Source organism: Parus major, chromosome 1A (assembly GCF_001522545.3).
Source record: "Parus major isolate Abel chromosome 1A, Parus_major1.1, whole genome shotgun sequence".
NCBI lineage: Eukaryota > Metazoa > Chordata > Aves > Passeriformes > Paridae > Parus > Parus major.
Genome location: NC_031773.1, coordinates 54,443,491 through 54,461,510, shown reverse-complemented (window position 1 = coordinate 54,461,510; position 18,020 = coordinate 54,443,491). Strand labels below are relative to the sequence as shown.

At 46.0% G+C, this 18,020-nt stretch overlaps 1 protein-coding gene across 2 annotated transcripts in view; it reads left to right on the top strand.

Annotated features, from left to right (window-relative positions):
- The window catches only part of SINHCAF (SIN3-HDAC complex associated factor), an 18,444-nt gene extending 674 nt beyond the window's left edge, over positions 1–17,770 (top strand). Inside the window, exons 1-7 of one of the 2 annotated variants that reach the window (XM_015629186.3) lie at positions 7–84; positions 7,859–7,927; positions 10,124–10,271; positions 11,901–12,000; positions 12,937–13,063; positions 14,195–14,345; positions 15,229–15,391. In XM_015629186.3, coding sequence (XP_015484672.1) covers positions 10,144–10,271; positions 11,901–12,000; positions 12,937–13,063; positions 14,195–14,345; positions 15,229–15,391 — 669 coding nt within the window. In that variant the 5' untranslated portion in view covers positions 7–84; positions 7,859–7,927; positions 10,124–10,143. Of the gene's footprint in view, positions 1–6; positions 85–7,858; positions 7,928–10,123; positions 10,272–11,900; positions 12,001–12,936; positions 13,064–14,194; positions 14,346–15,228 lie in introns of those variants that run through there. The other variant, XM_015629185.3, reaches the window with a different exon arrangement.
- The last annotated feature ends 250 nt before the right edge of the window (positions 17,771–18,020 follow it).

The following is an 18,020-nucleotide window of genomic DNA, read 5'->3' as shown; positions in this document are numbered from 1 at the left end:
GCAGAGCGCGGGGAGCCGGGGAGCGCGCGCAGCGGCGGCGGGAGTGCCGCGCACCGCACGAGTGTTGGTGGGAGCAGCACGGCGGTGAGTGATGCCTTCCCTTTCTCCTTCCCTTTCTCCCAGGCGGGGGTGCAGGCAGGAGGGAACGGTGGGCTCAAACTGAGTTTTGCGGTTGGTTGTTTCGTGTTGTTCGTTGGTTTTGGTTTTTGGGTTGTGTTTTTTTTTGTTGTTGTTGTTTTGTTTGCTCTTGGTGGGTTTCCTTTTTTTGGTGGCTCTGGGATTTATTTTTTTTCTAGCAGCTGGTGGTTTCTGTTCATCCCAAGTTACTCTCCGGAGTTTGTCCGCAGTTTTGCAGCGGCAAAAAGACTTTGCCGCCTTGAAGCACTTTGACACGCGTGTGGCTTCTGCGAGCGGCGTTTCCCTCGTTTTTTATTTCGATTAGTAGAGTTTTAAAGGATGTGCGAGCGGAGAGGAACGCCTCCCGCATTGTTGCGGACCCATCCCTAGAACTCTGACTTCTGCTCTCCCCCTCCCCCATCCCAAAGTACGATTAAATCTCCAAGTCTTTAGGAGGAAAGAGTAGCCAGTTCCTGATAATTTTACTCCGAAAGCGGCCTCAAGGTGCGGAGCAGGTTTGAAAAACTGGGCTGCTTGGCGATGACGGGCTGCAGGGCGCCTTTCCCGGGCCGCGGCTGCCCTAGCTCGCCACGCGGGCGGCGTGGCTCCGCCGCTGCGGAGCGGCTGCCGCAGGTGCGGCCCCGGCGCGCCCCGCAGCGCACACCTGTAGCGCCCGCGCACAAGTTGGTGCCAGCGGCGTGGCGGAGGGGAGGGGGCCCCGCTGGTGCCCGCTATCCCTCCCTCGCCGTGTTTCACGTGGGGAGAGTGGGGCAGTTCTTATTGTTTCCAGTTATCATTACTAATTACGGGGGTGTCCGAGTCCGCGCACGCTGGAAAGGGGCAAAACGTGCGGTCGTGGGCTGGCGGCACACGTGGCTGTCGGTCTCACAGGTCGCGGTGTGGGGCCTTCCCCGTCCTGCCCCCGGCCCGGTGCGCGGCGTTGCCGGCGTGGGGACGGTGCGGCGGGCGGCGATGGCGTCCTGCCGCTCCGTAGCTCGGTGCCCGTGCAAGCGGCTCTCGTTCCTGCCGGCGTGTGCCCGCGCCAGGCGCCAACAAGTTTTAACTCGGGGCTCCGGAGGGCTGGGCGGCGGGGCGGCCGGCGTGCCCCCGGCGCGGCACGTAGGCAGCGCCCGGCTGCAGGGAAAACAAAGGGCTCGCATGTGCTGCGGGCGGCGTGGCTCCCCGGCGCGCCGGGGGAAAGCGCTCGTCCGCGCCCGCCGGGGGCTCGGCCCCGGGGCGGCGGCTGTCGGTGAGGTGACGCTTGTCGTGCGAGGGACGGTGTTTTTTAGGGGCTGCATGCCGGTTTTGGAGGAGTTTGGAGAGGCGGTGAAACTTTGGATGCACACGCGCTCCGCACGGCACCGCGCTGCGCGCACGGCGCTGGGACGGGCGGGGGGCCCCGCTGGCCGCCCCGGGGCTGCCCTTGGCTCCGGGGGTCCGCGTTGCCCCCGCCGCGGAGTGCTCGCGTTGCCGGGAGGTCCGCGACGGCCCTTTGAAGTGAAACTGTTGCCATGTTTGAATTACGTCAGGGCCGAGCCATAAGGAACCGGCGCGGGGCGGGGGAGAAGGCCGGGGGGGCGGCGGGGCACGGCCGTCACCGCGCCGGAACGGGGGTCCGGGTGCTCGGCGGTGCGGCCGCGGCTCCATCCCCGCTTCCCGCCGCTCCCTCCGCGCCGGATGGGGCGGCTGCTCCGCGACCGCGTGGTGGGGCGGCGTTTGCAGCGCGGGGGCCGCCTCGCAGCGCCCACCTCCGCGCTCGGGGCTTTCCTCCCTGGCGCGCCGCCTTCCCCTCCTGGACTTTTCTAATTTGTTTTAAATTTTACTCGTCTTTCGGCGAGTTGAGCGCTTGGCAGCCCCATGGCGGGGCGGGGGGGCTGCGGCCACCCGCGTGTGCGCTCCCGCGGCTCCACCTGACCGGCGGGGCCGCCCGAGAAAGTAGGTCGTGTGCCCCGGGGGGGGTCTTTGTTCCCGGCGCCGCCGCCCGCCCGGCCCCGGCCGCCGCTCCAGCCGCCGGCGCTAACGGGGGCAGCGGGGCCGTGCCCGGGGCCACGCGGTGCCCGGCAGGAGCGGCGCGACCGAGCTCTGCCTTTTTGGGCGTTTTTTAGCGCTGTTATTTAGTATTTGGTGGGATTTTTTTGTTTTTGTTTTAAAGTCGCAGTCTTGCGCCAGGGAAGTGCTCCCGGTTGCGCTCTCACTTTGGTGAGATAAAAGTTGCCGTCTCCTCTCGTACCCCCCTGTCCGGATGCGTGTAGCTGAAGGGATTTAAAGGGACCTGCCAAACCTGTTGTTTACTCGGGCCGTGCCCGCACGCAGCCAACGGGGCTGAATCCCAGGGCTGAATCCCGCCTGCCCCGGAGGCCCCCAGCGGCGCTTTCCTGGCGGGAACGGCCCCGGTTTATCCTACAAAGACCCTTGTCCCAGACCGACGGCGCGTCCTTCGGACCTAAATTATTCAATTAACATTACAATTGCAAAAATCTTGGGAGCTAGCCCCCCCCCCGCCCCGGCGCTGTGGCTGCGCAGGCAGGCGATGCAGGATGCTGCCCGCTGCTGTGTCCTGAACACGTGTCTGGCTGGAGGCCGGGCCCTGCCACCGTCCCCTCGTGGCTGGGGAGCGGCAGGAGAAGGCCCAGCGTCCTGCATTGAGCCCACAGCTGTAACGGCAGTGGCTGTGCTCCAGCGCAACTTGCGATGCTCTTTTTTCCTTAGAGTTTTAATTTGGCGCTTAGGAAGGTGGCAGGCTGACAGGCGTGTGCACACAAGTGTTCGCTCTTTGGACGAGGCAGTCGGTGAGGGTGATGATTCCTCAGCAAACTCCTTTACTGCTGTTTGCTTACTTCCAAAGCTGAGACTGCTCCTGGCAGCCGTGTGCAGGGTGTGAACACCCCCTTCTCGCCGGTCTGCATGCAGACAGATCCACTGTGTAGTTTACAGCTCTTCAAAATTAAAGATTGCACAAACTCTGCACCCTAGGGACAGACAGTGAACTGGAAATGTTTCTGCTGGTACCGGTGGACACTCAACTCCTCTGGTACACAGGTGAACTCTAGTTTCCTTGCTATCTGTGGTCCCGGGTAGAGAAGCAGCAAGCAACAAGTCGAGATTTTGAAAAACACCCACAGGCACGCAACATCCATCTCCCACTGAAAGTAGGTGGGATTGAGTGCCAGAGCCTCTGGGAAAAATTCCTCCTCACTTCATTCTCTAAAAGGAGCTAATTGCCTAAGTATTCAGTCTTCCTAGAAGAAAAAAATTTCATTGACTTCTTTGTAGAAGATGTTTAAAAAGCTGTTAAATTCGCAGAGGGTAAAAACCAAGTTAAAACTGACGGTTTGCTGTCTTCAGTCATGCTGAACAGCTCTTTTTGTATTAGTTAACTCTGCGTTGGTTCTTAACACCTGATGCCTTGTACCTCTTTCATAATGACATGAACGACATCCACGGGGTCCTACTTGACAATCAGCTTCATTCTTGCACTGCCTGCAGTACTTACTTTTTAACACAAAGAAGCAGCCAGTGAGCTGGGACTTGAAAATTGCCCGGGCAGGACTCCATTTCACAACTCAAGCCTTTGCATTTCTGTAGAATGCGCTCAGTCCAAAGTCCAAGTGAAATGACCAGTAATACTGCTTAAGAATATGGAAATGTATTCTTTTTAATAAAGTCACTTCAGCTCTTCTGCAAAATAATTACTGCTCCTTCTGTTCAAGTTCCCGTCCAGGTATGTTATCTTCTTTAAAAACAACATAAAAGAATGCAGCCAAAAAACACGAACCAAAACTGTTCAGTGTCTCATGAATCTCGAGTGGCTGTGATGCTTTTTTGGTAGCAGGTGCTTGCAGACAGCATCGTAACAGCTGTGGTGACTGCACTCAGATAAGCATCACAGACTGAACTCCAGCACATGTTTGAGAACATCCCAGTTTTCCTTGCTGGGCTCAGGTTCAGGCTGAGCGAGGTGTTAGTTATGCAATAGAAGTTTCAGGCAGGGGGAAGTCATCTTTCAAGATGGAATGTCTGCAGGTGAGACAGGTTTGGAATTTTTTTCCCCTTATGCAAATCTTACTGATTATTGTTTTCATGCTTTGGCCTATCCCTTCTGGAGCACTAACCACATGGCAGTTCAGAGGAACACCCACGTGGCATAGCCTTGCAGTTCTCTAGCTCAAATGAGTTAGGAACTTCCCAGGGAAGATCCAAAAGATGAGTAGGCTTCTTTATGACTTGGCTCCTTCTGAAAATTTAACTGGGAACAGCTTGTGACCTAGCCAGGATGCCATGGAGACTCAAACATGGGAAAGAAATGTCCAATTTGGTTTTTGAAACATGCTTAGTAGTTGCTGCTAGGTGCATCTGCTGTGCTGAGATTTCACTTCAGCACTGAGCGCACAACAGTAGCTGTGGACATCTATCAGCAAAAGAGTGAGTTACTTATTTTGTCAGAGGAAAGATTCCTGAAGATGTAGTTTTCACCTTTTTCTGTTTGGCTCAGCACATCAAGTGACAATTCCACAGCATGCTGTGACATTCCAATGTTCCTGGTCTGTAATGGTTAAACACAGATTTCCTCCAAGTAAAATTGTTTTGGGTGGAGAAATGAAGGAAAGTGGAAGGAAAATCTGAGGGTATAGGAGACCAGAAGAGTTTACAGTATGCACAGTTCCAAGGTTATGGTTGGTTATTAGTACCTCTGTTTTAAACTATAGGGAGATATGACAGTAAAAAAAAAAAAATTGCACATACTGATGTTGCATTTTCAGATGACTCCAGTTAGATTGGTTTCCTACTGTCCTTGGAGAATTCTGGCTCTGTGCATGTCAAAATGTTCTTTTTTTAGGGAATCCAATTTTAACTTCTCTTCCAAGGTTTTTTTGCAGCAGCCTGTAAGCTCGGGGGAGGTATGTTTATGTTGAGGCTGCTCTGATACACATCAGTTACTCTGTTGTACAATTCTCTGTCTTACAGTTGATTTTCAGTAGAGGTATTGCAGTTTATTTCAGCAGAGGGACAGGCCCAAGAATTTATTGTGAGACAAGCAACTCTGCTTCTGGTGCTGTAGACAGCTCTGGAAGCAATTTCCATGTGTGTGCCTGGGTGTATGCTCTTGCAGATGCAAAAGCCAGAGCAACTATATTCTTTCTGTATTAAGGCATCTGTTTCATTCCCTTTAAAAGGAAAAAAAAAAAATGTATAATTTTGGCTGTGTCTTAGTTCCGATGAAGTGCTGTAGGGATGGCAATGATGAGATTTTTACTGACAGGAACCTGCTGCATCAGTGTATGTAGGGTAGATAGTATTTTTCTTTAGCCCAGCTTAAGGGAGGCTGTGCCAAGGCTGTTGTGTACACAGAAAGGGAAATCAAATCGTTGTTCTCCTCTCTGACGAAGGTATTGGAAGTTTTGGGTTGCACAAAGGGTGAATGATCCCAGGTCAGAGTGGGGAGATGGGAGGAGAGGAGGATACTGTGTATTAGGACTAACATGCCTCTGCTCTCCCATAATTCCATGGAATGTTTCTCTTTCAGCTTTGCAAGAAGCAGGTGAGCATGTTCGTTCCCACTGGCCTGGTAATTGTGTTACAAAGGGAGACATGCCTGTCTTCTAGGAATTCCGTCCTTTCTATTATAAAAGGTTTTCATTCTTCTTGGGTGATCAGAAAGAATGCAAAAGGAATCTGGAAGAGCAAATGAAAGTGGCTCAGCTTACTTTAAGATCTGAAAGAGTTCAGAAGGTCTTCCCTAACTTGAAAACTTAATGAGCATCTGAAGCAATGCCTCCTTTTCATTTAGATCATCAAATTAAATTTTGCAAAGAAAACTTAGCACCAAATTCTAGTCCTGACACGTAAAAAAACATGAAACCATTTTCACACACATGCTTCTTTGTACCAGCCTTTCACAAAGGTAATAAGCAGGGTGTGGGGATTTTTTAAAAATTTTATTTCCCACTACTTTTCCTGACTCTTCCTGACTTTACCATTCTTTTTTGCAAGACAACTTTCTATTTTTGATGCTGCTTTTTCAAAAGTGAGAGGGCAGAAGAATGGAGAGAGCACTTTCCTAGAGACTTTGAGTCCATTCAAGTTGTATAAAGCAGAACTTGGGAGAATAGCAGCTCCTGCAAGGAGAAGCTGTGGAGAGAAAGCACCAGGGTGGGAGGAAGATCACTTTTCCCTTGGCTTGGGAGAATACTGCTTTCCAACTAGTACAGATAAATCTTTATTTCTGCAGAATGACAGATAAAGCTCTGCTAAGATTTCTGATTAGTTTTTTGGATATATGTCCCTTTCACTGTTGTGCAACTGCTCATGTATTTTAGTGACCTGCTTAAATTTGGCAAATAACAACAAAGTTAAGTAGCATTAATAATATGCTTGGATTTGGCAGAATTACATTGTGTAATGCTTTTTGACTTCTAAGCAAGTTACTTAGTTTCTACTTGCCATCTTTTTTATCTGTCCCAAATTTTGTATGGTTAAAGTTCCACAGCTAAGATTCAGGCAGGTGTCAGGGCAGCCAGCATCCTAACTGCTTGGTCCTAATTCAAGATCTAAATTGCAAAGCTTTTAAGTTAAACCTTTTAAAGGACACTGGTATTTACTTTTAAGTCCATATGGCTATTCAGCTCTCCAGTTGACAGAATATTTGGTGTATAATGGTCAAATGGCAACTGTTTAGGATTAAATGTATAACTGGAATGACACCTTTCATTTATAACTGTGCTTGGATGCAGCTGTCAGAGAAATCTGTTTGACTTGTGGTTTTGCTACTAGCTGTTCCCCATTCAGGCATGATGTGTGGTAATACCATTGCTGACCATTCATCAGGGGGAAACAGATGGCACTAGTTTCCCTTCTATTGAAGGATGGTGTAGAAAGGCTGCTCCTGTGAGAATGGCAGCGATGATGCAAGCCAAAATATTTTCAGAATATATGTGTTTTCCATTCTTTGCCAGAACATTGATTGTAAAACATGCATCTTATTCTACTGTGGTGTAAATACCAGCTGGTGACAGAGACCATCTTATCACTGTCTGGATTGCTGGAAGAAACCGGGTTAGAAAGTAAACTACATGGTTGATAGTTGTTTCTTGCCATGTAGCAGTCAAAATTTTCTTCCTGCTTGAGTTTGGCAGCACTGATAATGATGAACTTTGTGTCTGCAATTAGTCCTTGACTTTCTAAAGTACCAGACCACAGATTTAACATTGGAGTAGTCAAACAACATCTAAAATTGCTGTTTGGAAGTTGATAATTCCCAGGTGAGCACCTGTTACATCTCCAGAGGCTTGTTGAGCAACATCCTCAAGAGCATCTCTTGAAGAAGCACATCAGGTGCTAAGAAACTAAATACTCTAGATACCCTCTTGTTTATTTTCTTGACAGGTCAGGAATATTTATGTGATTTGGCTGTGCATTCAGTTGCTACACATCCAGCAGGGGCTGAGAGTAGTTCTGAGTCTAACCATCCTTCAATAAGCTTCTTTTACTTACTAGATCTACTCCTGGCCTTCAGGCCAGTGCTGTACTAATACAGGGAGCTGTGTATCTCCTAAAAAGCCTGACACCATTTGGGGTGACTTTGCTGGATATTTGCACAAGTTAACCTTGGGAGAATATAGCTCTAGGTGAGCTTCTTGTGCTGTAAATGTGAAGAAAGAAATTAATCACTTCATCCTCTGGAAGACAGCATGAGCTAGGTCAGGAGGGAAGCAAAGACTTATCCTCTCCATCTCTCTCCTAGACCTGGAGGATCTCCTTGGCATTCAGCTTGAGCAAGTCCCTTGCCATCAACAGGCTCTACAAGGTCAAGGTAAGTTTTTGGAGAGTTGAGTCTTCCTAAATGTTGGTGCAGTAGTAATTGCAAAGAGCCATAATCTCAGTGAGCACCAAGTGGCCTCGTATTTGCTAGACTGAAGTACAAACACATACATTTGCAGCTGGAAACGGTTTCCTTAATGGATTTTATGTCAGAGTATTAGCCAACAATATTGGATACAATTCTTACTTTTCTCTTGTTCTTGGGAACATGGGAAAAGTGCATGTTTATGTTGCTGTGCTCCTGCACTCTTGATCTTCTCCTCTGGGATGGAGGGATGTATTTTCATCTCTGTGTAGGACTGTGGCTGGGCTTGGGTGGTTCCCTAGCTTTTGCTGTGGTCCCACAGAAGTGTGTGGGATCTTTTCCTGTTGCACACAATCTCCCTGTCAGTCAGGTGAGTGTGATGGTGGGTATGGTCGTTTTGTGGAAGCATGTCTCTGACCTCACCTGAACCTGCCTTTCAAAATATTTTATTGCCATAATGATGGGGCAAGTCCTGGCAGAGTAGATGGAAGATTTCAGATTATTTTTCTCTGTACCACTGGAAGGTAAAAGGATTACAGCCTTTTACCTTTCTGAAGGTGGAAGATGTGGGGACAGATGTCTATGCCACAACTTTAACCAGTAACCTGGGTTGGGTTACTGGGACTTGGCAGTACCCCACAAGTGATGGAGTTGCTCCTGTCCTGAAAGTCCGTCCTGAGCGGCTGGGTCATTCAGTAGTTTTTAGTTAGCTTTGTAATGAATTCAGTAGCTTTGCCTTTTGTGTTTCTTGCATGGCTCCATCCAATTTTGGTTTTTTGAAAGCAGAAGTTCTCAGCAGTGGGAATCTATTCTCCTGGAGCTTCCTGCAGCCAGAGGCCAGTCCCCTCTCTGAGCGCTTGGTGCGTGGTGAGCAGCAGAGGCGGCTGCTCACTCCTTGCAGAAAGTGGTGGAGGCAAACCTTGCACCAGGGTCTGTTCAAAAGAGAACATCTTGGAACAGTCCCTGCCTGTGTTATGAGACAGATGCTGTGTGGCCTGTGAGGACTTGCTGTGTGTCCAGGCCCAGCGCCAGGAGAGCAGCAGCTTTGCTCAGTTGCTGGTTTGGGTTTTTGAAGCGCTGTGGGAACCCTGTTGGCTCTGACAGGGCTCAGGCCGTGTCCGACTGTGCTGAACAGGAGTCTGCACTGGGGAACAGCAGAACTGCCAGCATGTGTTGAAGAGGTCTTTGTCAGTAACTAACTTGAGAAGTTTCTGCCTGGAAAATGGTTCCACTGTATGATACCTGCTCTGGTAGCAAATCCCAGCCTCTGCGTACAGAAAAGAACAGGCAGATCTCTGAGTGCAGGAGGGCTTTCTTGGCTTTCTCGGCTGGCACCAAGTTTGCAGAGCTGGTGGTTACAAAGCAGCGACTTCCCTGTAACTGGAATTCCATCCTTATTGGCAGGGGATGTGTGGTAGGCACAAGCTGAGGTGTGCCCCAGGATCCTGCTCCCTGGCCCTTTCTCTCCTAGCTAGGTTTCCTTCCCATGGAAAGCAGGGTGGGGAAGGCAGGAGGGCCAGAGCAGAGCATGTGCTGACATGGAGCTGGGATGCTCACCCAGGCCCTGAGAACAGAGAAGTGCTCCCGGGTCCTGCAGTGCAGACAGGACCATTGAGGGCTGGGTGGGACTCCACCCTGCTGTTTTTAGAGCAGCTTTTCAGGTATGTCTGCCCTACAGCCTTGGGGTATGACTGCAGCTCATTTAAAATGACTCCTACTCATTCTCAGCAAAGTTTGCCAGGGGTGTTTCCAACCAGCAGTGGTGGTGGTGATGATGATGTAGTTCAGTGACCCAGAGTTCAGCTGCCAACTCCTTATCCATGGGTTTGGGCAGGTTCCCATGGCCTGTCCTGCAGCCTGTTTTGCCACATGCACAGGGCTTTCATTGGCCAGGTTGTCTGTGTTCACACATCTGGGTAGGGCTGTTGTAGATGTGCCCTTAAAGTAGATTTGTGCAGTAGATGATCTTATTATGGGTCCTACTAGGACCCATATATTGCTTAATATTGCAGTTAATTATTTTATTTTTTTAGCAACTGCATTTAGGTGCATCTGTTCTTCTGAGGCAACGTGGGATAAAAAAACTGTGCCCTAATCTAGCAGGTTTTTTTCTTTCATTATCTAACAGTGATAATTAACATCAGTTTTTGTTTGTTTTCACAGGGTACAGCTGGGAGGAAAAGATGTTTGGCTTTCACAAACCGAAGATGTACCGGAGTATAGAGGGCTGCTGTATTTGCAGAGCTAAGTCTTCCAGTTCTCGTTTCACTGACAGCAAACGTTATGAAAAAGATTTCCAGAACTGTTTTGGGTAAGATTCTCACCTCAGTCAGTAGTTCTGGCATTGATCTCCAAGCTGCAGACCTGATGTATTGTCCTTCTTGCTCTGAAAGCCTGAAAGATTAATTTAGCAGAGGGGACTGGTGGGAAAAAGCTGCCTTCAGCTTCCTCACAGCTTTCTTGGGCAGGCCAGGAGGGTCTGAATCCTCTGCTGCTGTGTATGCTACCTTTTGATTTTCAATCTGCTGTCACTGCCAGGGATGAACTGGTAATTCAAAACAACAAAGGATCAGGCTCATGTCTCTCCTACCTCATGGAGTATGCAGGGATTTTAGACTACTCTCAGACTATGCATTTATTGCTGGTTCCACAGAGGTGTAAACACATAAAGTAATGAGCTCTGCAGATCCATGGGAGCTTTCTGTGGCTCTGAAGATTCAAGAATGTTAGATAAAACTTGATGAGTAAATATTTAGCAGTTTCAGCAGGGTTTATGCAGAGTACCCTGTCAAATGTTGTTCAAATAAGGCACAGCAATGTGTTATTAAAACTTCTTGTTGGAAAACCCTTCTGCGTGGCTTTCCAGTTAGGTAACGTTACTTGAAAGCATTGGTAAATAAAACTAAATACTAGAGATTTATTGCACCAGTTATGGTGATCTTTCAATTTTTTTGAATACTTTTGAAGAGCTTTGAAATTTTGTATAAAATTCACAAATTCTCTCCACTTTTTCTAGAAACACTCTTTTGATGTAGTCAACTTTAGAGTGCTTTGTATTTACCTTGGATTTTTGTACACAAGTCTGGTGGTGACAGTTTTTCTTGTATTTCTTGACCACTGTCCTTGGCAATGAAAGGCTGTGTGCAGACCCATTGCTTTTCTTTGGTGGTTGTTGTGTTTAACTGCAGTACAGCAGCTTGCAGTTTACCAGGACCATCCTTGTTGTGCTATCTGAAATACACTAGCCAAGGTAAAAACGTAGACTAAACACTGGGCAGATAATGTTTTCAGGTTTTCTGAGCCTGCCTCATTCATCTATAAATGATCCAAAGTCTTCCTGTTTAAATAGGTGAAAAATTCTACAGTGTTTCCCTGTTATATTTCTTTTAGCATGGATTAGCAGTAGAGATGATTCCTGAAGAAAGTCTGTTAGGGGGAGCAAGTATTGCTGTCATTCCAGTGACTGCTGTTTCTGAAACCTTATCCTGTGCTTGTGTGGGAGTGTGTTAGGTGGTGTTTGTTACTCATCCTTGAAGCTCTGTGAGAAAGTTAAGACCTGAGTACGCTTTTGATGTTTGTTCCCAAGTGTACGTTTGAATAACAAGATTATTCCTCCTGCTTCAAACTAACCAATCCACTGCAATTGTGTCTTGGTTTTGGGAGAAAGAATTCCAAAACCTGCAGGTGATGGGACTTGTTTTCAGTGTCCCTCTGGAGGCAGATTGTGACGCCTTTTATTTCTGTGTGGAAGAATGCTGTCTGAAAGTGAGACCTGGTCTTTAAATGGCTCTCTTTGAACATCCCAGATGAATTGTAGTGCCAGAAAAACAGAACTTCAGAACCCTTCTTACTCATCAATTTTTATACTTCTTGCTGTTACCAAGTGGGGGTGTGCTTTTATTAACTGCTGTTAAGTGACCTTTGCTTTTGTTTTTACCAGGCTCCATGAGGCTCGCTCAGGAGATATTTGCAATGCCTGTGTTCTTTTGGTGAAAAGATGGAAAAAATTACCAGCAGGATCCAAAAAAAACTGGAATCACGTTAGTAATTTATTTCTCTTCCTCCCCAAAACTAACTCTTTCTAGAGAGAGGAGGTGATGGCAGGAGTTTGGGGTTTGAACTTTTGCCCACACTTTCCCTTCCCACCCTCAGCATCTCTAAATCCTTCCTGGAGTATTTACTACGATGTGGCTCTTACCTGCTTATGCGCAAATGGTGATTATGCAAGCCTGAGATGCAGTCACAGACTGACTTACCTTGTAATTCCTTGTTTTCACAAGCTCATAACTTTGTCCAAAAGTCTCTTATGACATTCAAAAAAACCCCAAACATTTCAGGTTTGGCCTTCATCCAAAATAGGTTGCTTTTTTTTTTGTTTTCCCAAGCAAAGTGACTTGCTGAAGCAACACATAAATCAATCTCACTTGATCAGATAATTACAACGACTAATATCTTGCAGCTATTTTCACTCATATATTCTGTTTTGATATGTCTAATTCAATTCAGGTTTAGGACTGGGAGGGATGATCAGGATTCCTTGTGTATATAATAATCTTTATCCAGGATGCCTTGATAGTAATGGGAGTCAGAACTATGGTTATTACTACCATTAGCTTTACTCAAAAGTTAAATTTATGATTAAAAAAATCTCCAGGGTAAATGCTTGGGTGACACTCTTAACTGGACCTGTATTAGCTGAAACAATTACCTGGTTCTAAACTGAATGTGCCAAAAATGGGAAGTTGGCAAAGTTGAACCAAATGTGCTTTTTAAACTAGTTTGCTACATTTTCCTGCAGACAGAGGCTGAGATTTAGCCAGATTTAAATGAAGCATAAGAGTGCCAGTGCAAAGAACTGCTTTGGATTAAATAAAGAGGTTTTGAACACCTTCAGCTAAGTTAATACCTTTGTCTTGACTGGAGCAATATCTGGGCATGATACACAAGTATTCAGACATGCATTTTCTCTGCTCTAGGTGGTAGATGCCAGGGCTGGACCCAGCCTTAAAACAACATTGAAACCAAAGAAAATGAAAACTCTGTCTGGAAGCAGAATAAAGAGTAATCAAATCAGCAAACTGCAAAAGGAATTCAAGCGGCACAGTAAGTGAATCCAGAGAGATTTTGACGATAAACTTCAGCCTCCCCTAACACAGTTCACTGTTAGCTAGCCAAGCTGAATCATCCTCTAGATCTGGTTGTGCACTCACACGTTTGGGCTCTCCCTGTTTTCAAAAGCTCTTGTGCTCTGAGAGCTTGGGGAAGATGTGGAATGAGAAGGAAGAGCTTGTGTGCAGGGTGGGCTGCAAAACAGGTGGGGAAGTGGCAAGGGGGCGTGGGGAGACTTGGCTTGGAAGTGCAGGCAGTTGTAGCTTAATGTCCCACATTTAAATGACATATCCCTAGAAAGAACATCTTGGGCAAAGATCTCATTGAAACTGAAGCTGGAAGAGGCTTCTCCCTGCTTTCAGTAATGTGCTATGGCCATTTTCAGCTCTCTTTTCCCAAATAACATTGCAGTCTTTTTCTTCCATGCCTACTTTTAAATCCTCCCTTAAATTCCTACTGTGTTTCCTTATACCCTCCTCTGCCAGTCTCAGTGATTTCTTTCCAGTAGTACATGGGCTCTCCAAACAGGTTTGGATTCATAGCTTTCCAACAAACCATCTGCCAGTTACGCTGTGAATGTGTGTCAGTACTTAAGGCTTTTCTTCTAAAGCAGACCTTCCAGCTTCTTTACTGTTGCTGACTTGGTCTCTCTCTCTTTCAATTATCCTACCTAGTCAGAAGGGCAAGTCTCCAAAGAATCAGTAAAAGCCCTGACCCGGTGAGCTTTTATCTCCTCATTCAAGGCACTGTACTTAATCTAACTTGTTACTGTAGCTGCTAGAGATGACTGCTGATAGGTAGGAGAGCAGACACTGTTAAAGCGTGTGTCTGCACTGAGTCTGTAGTTCCTAGTCTTGATCCAGCAAAAGCTCCATGCTACCTAACACATGATGAGAATATGTGTATATATATTCTCCCTCCAGTTCTGAAGTCTGTTTTACTAATCCTGGCGCTCTATATTGAAACAGGCAGGAGCAAGTGAAATCAATGGGTTGTTGTTGTTGTTGTTAGGTTTTTCTTGTTAGATAGAACACGTCTGTGCCTCTGTTCCCAATCTACAAGTCAGGAGGAGGGTGAGTCATTGGATGCATGTCCTGATCCTTGAATTTCTTCTTTTCCCTGCAGATTCTGATGCCCACAGCACGACTTCGAGTGCCTCCCCAGCTCAGTCACCCTGTTACAGTAACCAGTCGGACGATGGCTCTGACACAGAGCTGAGCGCTGGGGCCAGCAGAACACCCGTGTTCTCCTTCCTAGATCTCACATACTGGAAAAGGTAAAAAGCAGCAGGCAGCAAGTTCACTTTGCATACATGCTGCTTGATTCTGCCTCTTCATCTTGATTTGGTATAAGGATATAATTTAAGTCACAGCACATTATACAACACCTGTCTGTTGACACTTGGAAAGAAGTGCCTTGTATTATTATTTTTCCCCATCTCCATTCAGTTCCCTAAACACTAAAACAGTTGCTGGGAAATATTTTTGCTGGTTTTGAGAATAGCAGATTATATTCCTGTCTGTCATTATCTCTTCTTAAAACTATGCCCTGTAGATATGATGTGTTGCTACATACAAGAGTGCTCTCAGCTTGCCAGCAAAACATAGCATTTGATTTAGTTGACCTGTGATGGTAGTCATTTGGAAAAAAAAATCAAATCCTGGAGTGGGAGGAAAACCACAAGGTTTTCTGGGAGCTGACAAGCTTGTTATCTTTTATTACATGTTGTGACACAGTAATCCCTTGTTTAGCTAATTGCTCAATTGAAATTGTTGTGACTTTGCTGCCTCCTCTCAAATAACGTTTGCAAGTGCATTGTAGTCAAGGTTAGTTCAGCCCAGATGGTTGTGTCTGAAACTTCTCTGGGAAGCAAAGTGGGAGACTTGGTTTTGTATAGAAATGTTTAGGTTTTTTTCTGTCCTTTTTTGTTTGTTTGCATTGTTATTGTTGCTGCTGTTTTTTTGGTTTTTTTCCCCTGAAGACCTGATGTGGATTTAGATACAGACTGTTTTTCTGTTTGTGAGCAGTCTTTTTGCCCCTGTCCTCTGGGCTGGAGGGTCAGTAAAATAGTGTCTGGGGTCAGACTTGCTTTTTGCATGTTTGTGAATTCTGTATATTCTAAACAGACAAAGTATCTGTCTCCCTGCCGTTTCTTCCAGGCAAAAGGTCTGCTGTGGAATTATTTACAAAGGGCGTTTTGGAGAAGTCCTCATAGACACTCATCTCTTCAAACCTTGTTGTAGCAATAAAAAGTCTGCCACTGAAAAGCCAGAACAAGAAGGACCCCAATCTCCAGCCATCTCCACCCAAGAAGAGTGGTGACTTCCTTGGATCTTTTTCCAGATCCTGGAAAAATACTAGAAAAGTGACTGTTCACTTTGGACACCTGCTATGCTGCCAAAAGACTATTCCCTAGAACTATTTTGGGTTTTACTGCTACAGTTCCACAAACTCTGAAGCCAGTTTGTATCCTTTCAGAAAGACTGTACATAATATTTAAGATGCTATGGAACATTTGGCAAAGCTGAATGCTGCTGCAAGGTTGTCTAATTTTCCCCCAAGCTCACTTCCCAAGTGAATATGAGGATGGGGTTTGTATATTAAAGTATATGTAGTTCATGTTTCTGTATTGAAAGAAGCAGTGGTTGTAAGGCTTCTGTTTTTTGGGGTTTTTTTTTTCTTTCTTTAAAAGTTGGTTGGCAAACTTCCTAAATTCCCAAGAAAAATATTTCATTCTTAGACATGTATGAGTCAATAAGATGAACTAATACGTAGAAATGTTATAAATCACCTCTCTAGTTATATAAATATATATTTTTAAAGGTGTGACGATTTCACCCTATACTACTGACATAACAAAGACAAATATCTCATCCCTCCCATGTGACACAGACTGGTAATCTGCAGACATCTCTACTTCAAATGGTAGCTATCTGAGAAGGCTTCCAGCATAAAAGTGCTCTTGAGAAGGGGTGGGAGAGCTCTCCATCTTAGCTAAGGATTAAGGTTTACCTAAGAACTGAACATAGCAAAAGGGAAGGTTACTTTGTTTTCAGCCAGCAGCAGGCACCCTGGGCTTGGTGTAATAACCTCTCCTGGTTAGAGACGGACCAAGAAACATCTTGACACCCAAGTCAGGTGTAGATGACAGCCAAAACTGAGTAATTGCTCTCTGTTGGACTAGTGCAGCTGAAATGTGACCACAAACAATATTCCTCCTGGTTTTGGACCTGACAAAGAACCAAACCCCTTGCTAAGCAAATCAGGCTCTGGTCCAGGGACATTATCTGGTTCCACCCTGGGGTCTGGATTCATAGTAACTGTTTTGAAACCCCTCCCCTGCAGTGCTTCTCTGTGTTTGGGTTGTGTTAGGTTTTTTTTTTTCCCCCTTTGTTTGTTTAAGCAACTGCCAGATCAACGCTTTTGTGAGTACTGAATCTGAAAAGTTCTGCTAAGAATGGTGCTGTGCTGAATCAAGGCAGCAGCTCTGTTTGCATATGCGATCAAAAGATAATACTTTCTGCACAGATTCCCAGACAAGCTCATGTGCATTGTGACACTCCTTCAAACTCTGCTTTGCCTGTAGGGTGGAAGCAGCTTCCTGGAAGATTGTGCTGCGGTTTTAGCTCCCAGTTGCTTCACATTCCTTTTATGAAGGTTTAACTTGTGTGAGTTGGGAATTCTGCTTTTTGTTTGATTGGGTTTTTTCCTGGTTTTAGGGGGAGGGAGGATTTTTATGTTTTTTTCTCTTACTCTGTTGGGATATCCTACAATGGATTGCTACATTGTGTGATTCTTGGGATATCCTGTGTAGGGCCAGGAATTGGAGTCAATCCTGATGGGTCCCTTCAGCTTGGCATATTCTATGATTCTGAGCTTTCATTTTTTGTGAGAGTCATTGGCATAATACTGTTGTGGGTAGGGTTTAGGGCTGGATTTCCATGTAGTCTCGGTTCCTGAAACGGGAATACTTAGCAAATAAAAATATAGGTAGGGAAAGATATGCAGGTTTTAAGAGGAGCCTCTACCCTCAAAACTTTTTTTTTTTTACTTTTTTCCTCTCCTGTTGGGTCAGCCAACCTCTGGAGAGAAAGAAAATCAGGGGAAACAGGGCTTTGACTTATCACAGCCTTACAGCTTAGAGCTTTCCTTGGACTCATTTTGCTTTTCCTAAAATCTGAAGTTCTTAAGGGAGGACAAAACTGCTTACCTTGCTTTTATTCTCAACCAAATAGAATCGTTCAGGTTGGAAAAGACCTAAGCCCCTTGAGTCCAGCCCTAGATATAATGGATACTTGATTGTATAAAGGCATAACTAGGTTGGTCATGTCTAATAAGGGCTTGAGCAAGAGTCGTCGCTGTGTTTGCAGGCACCTATTTCATGTGAATTTGTGTTTTCAGCATCAGTAATTCTGTACACCTAAGAAGGCTGCAGTGTTGGTGGTAGGATGTGCTCTGATACGGATCATCTCTTCTGTATTTATTTATTTATTGCTAGATTTCAACCGCCAACTGCTTCCCCTACTCCCTCCCACCTCTTCCATTCCCAGTAGTAATGCAAAATGAGTAGTCATGCACTTTGTATTAATGTATTAGAAATCTATGGAACCTGTTTTGTACTTTTATACTGTTCAGACACTTGTAATCCAAACTTTGTTTTTACTAGGGTAATAAATAAATTTAGACTTATTTAGAAAATAAGCAGATTCTCCTGTGTTTATTTCACTTCTGTTCTTCTGTTAATTAGATTGTATTGGACCCAGCCCAGGCAACCCATGTTCCTATTTGAACGAGACCAAGCCTTTTTTTGAGGAGGTGGGGGAGTGAGGTAATTCCTTTCCTATTTAATTTGGAAAGAGCAGAGCAAGGGAAGGAGGTGGTGTTTGTTATGACAGACAGCTGTTTCAGGGCAGAATCACAGAGCTTTCCCCTGGCACTGGGTGTGTGTCAG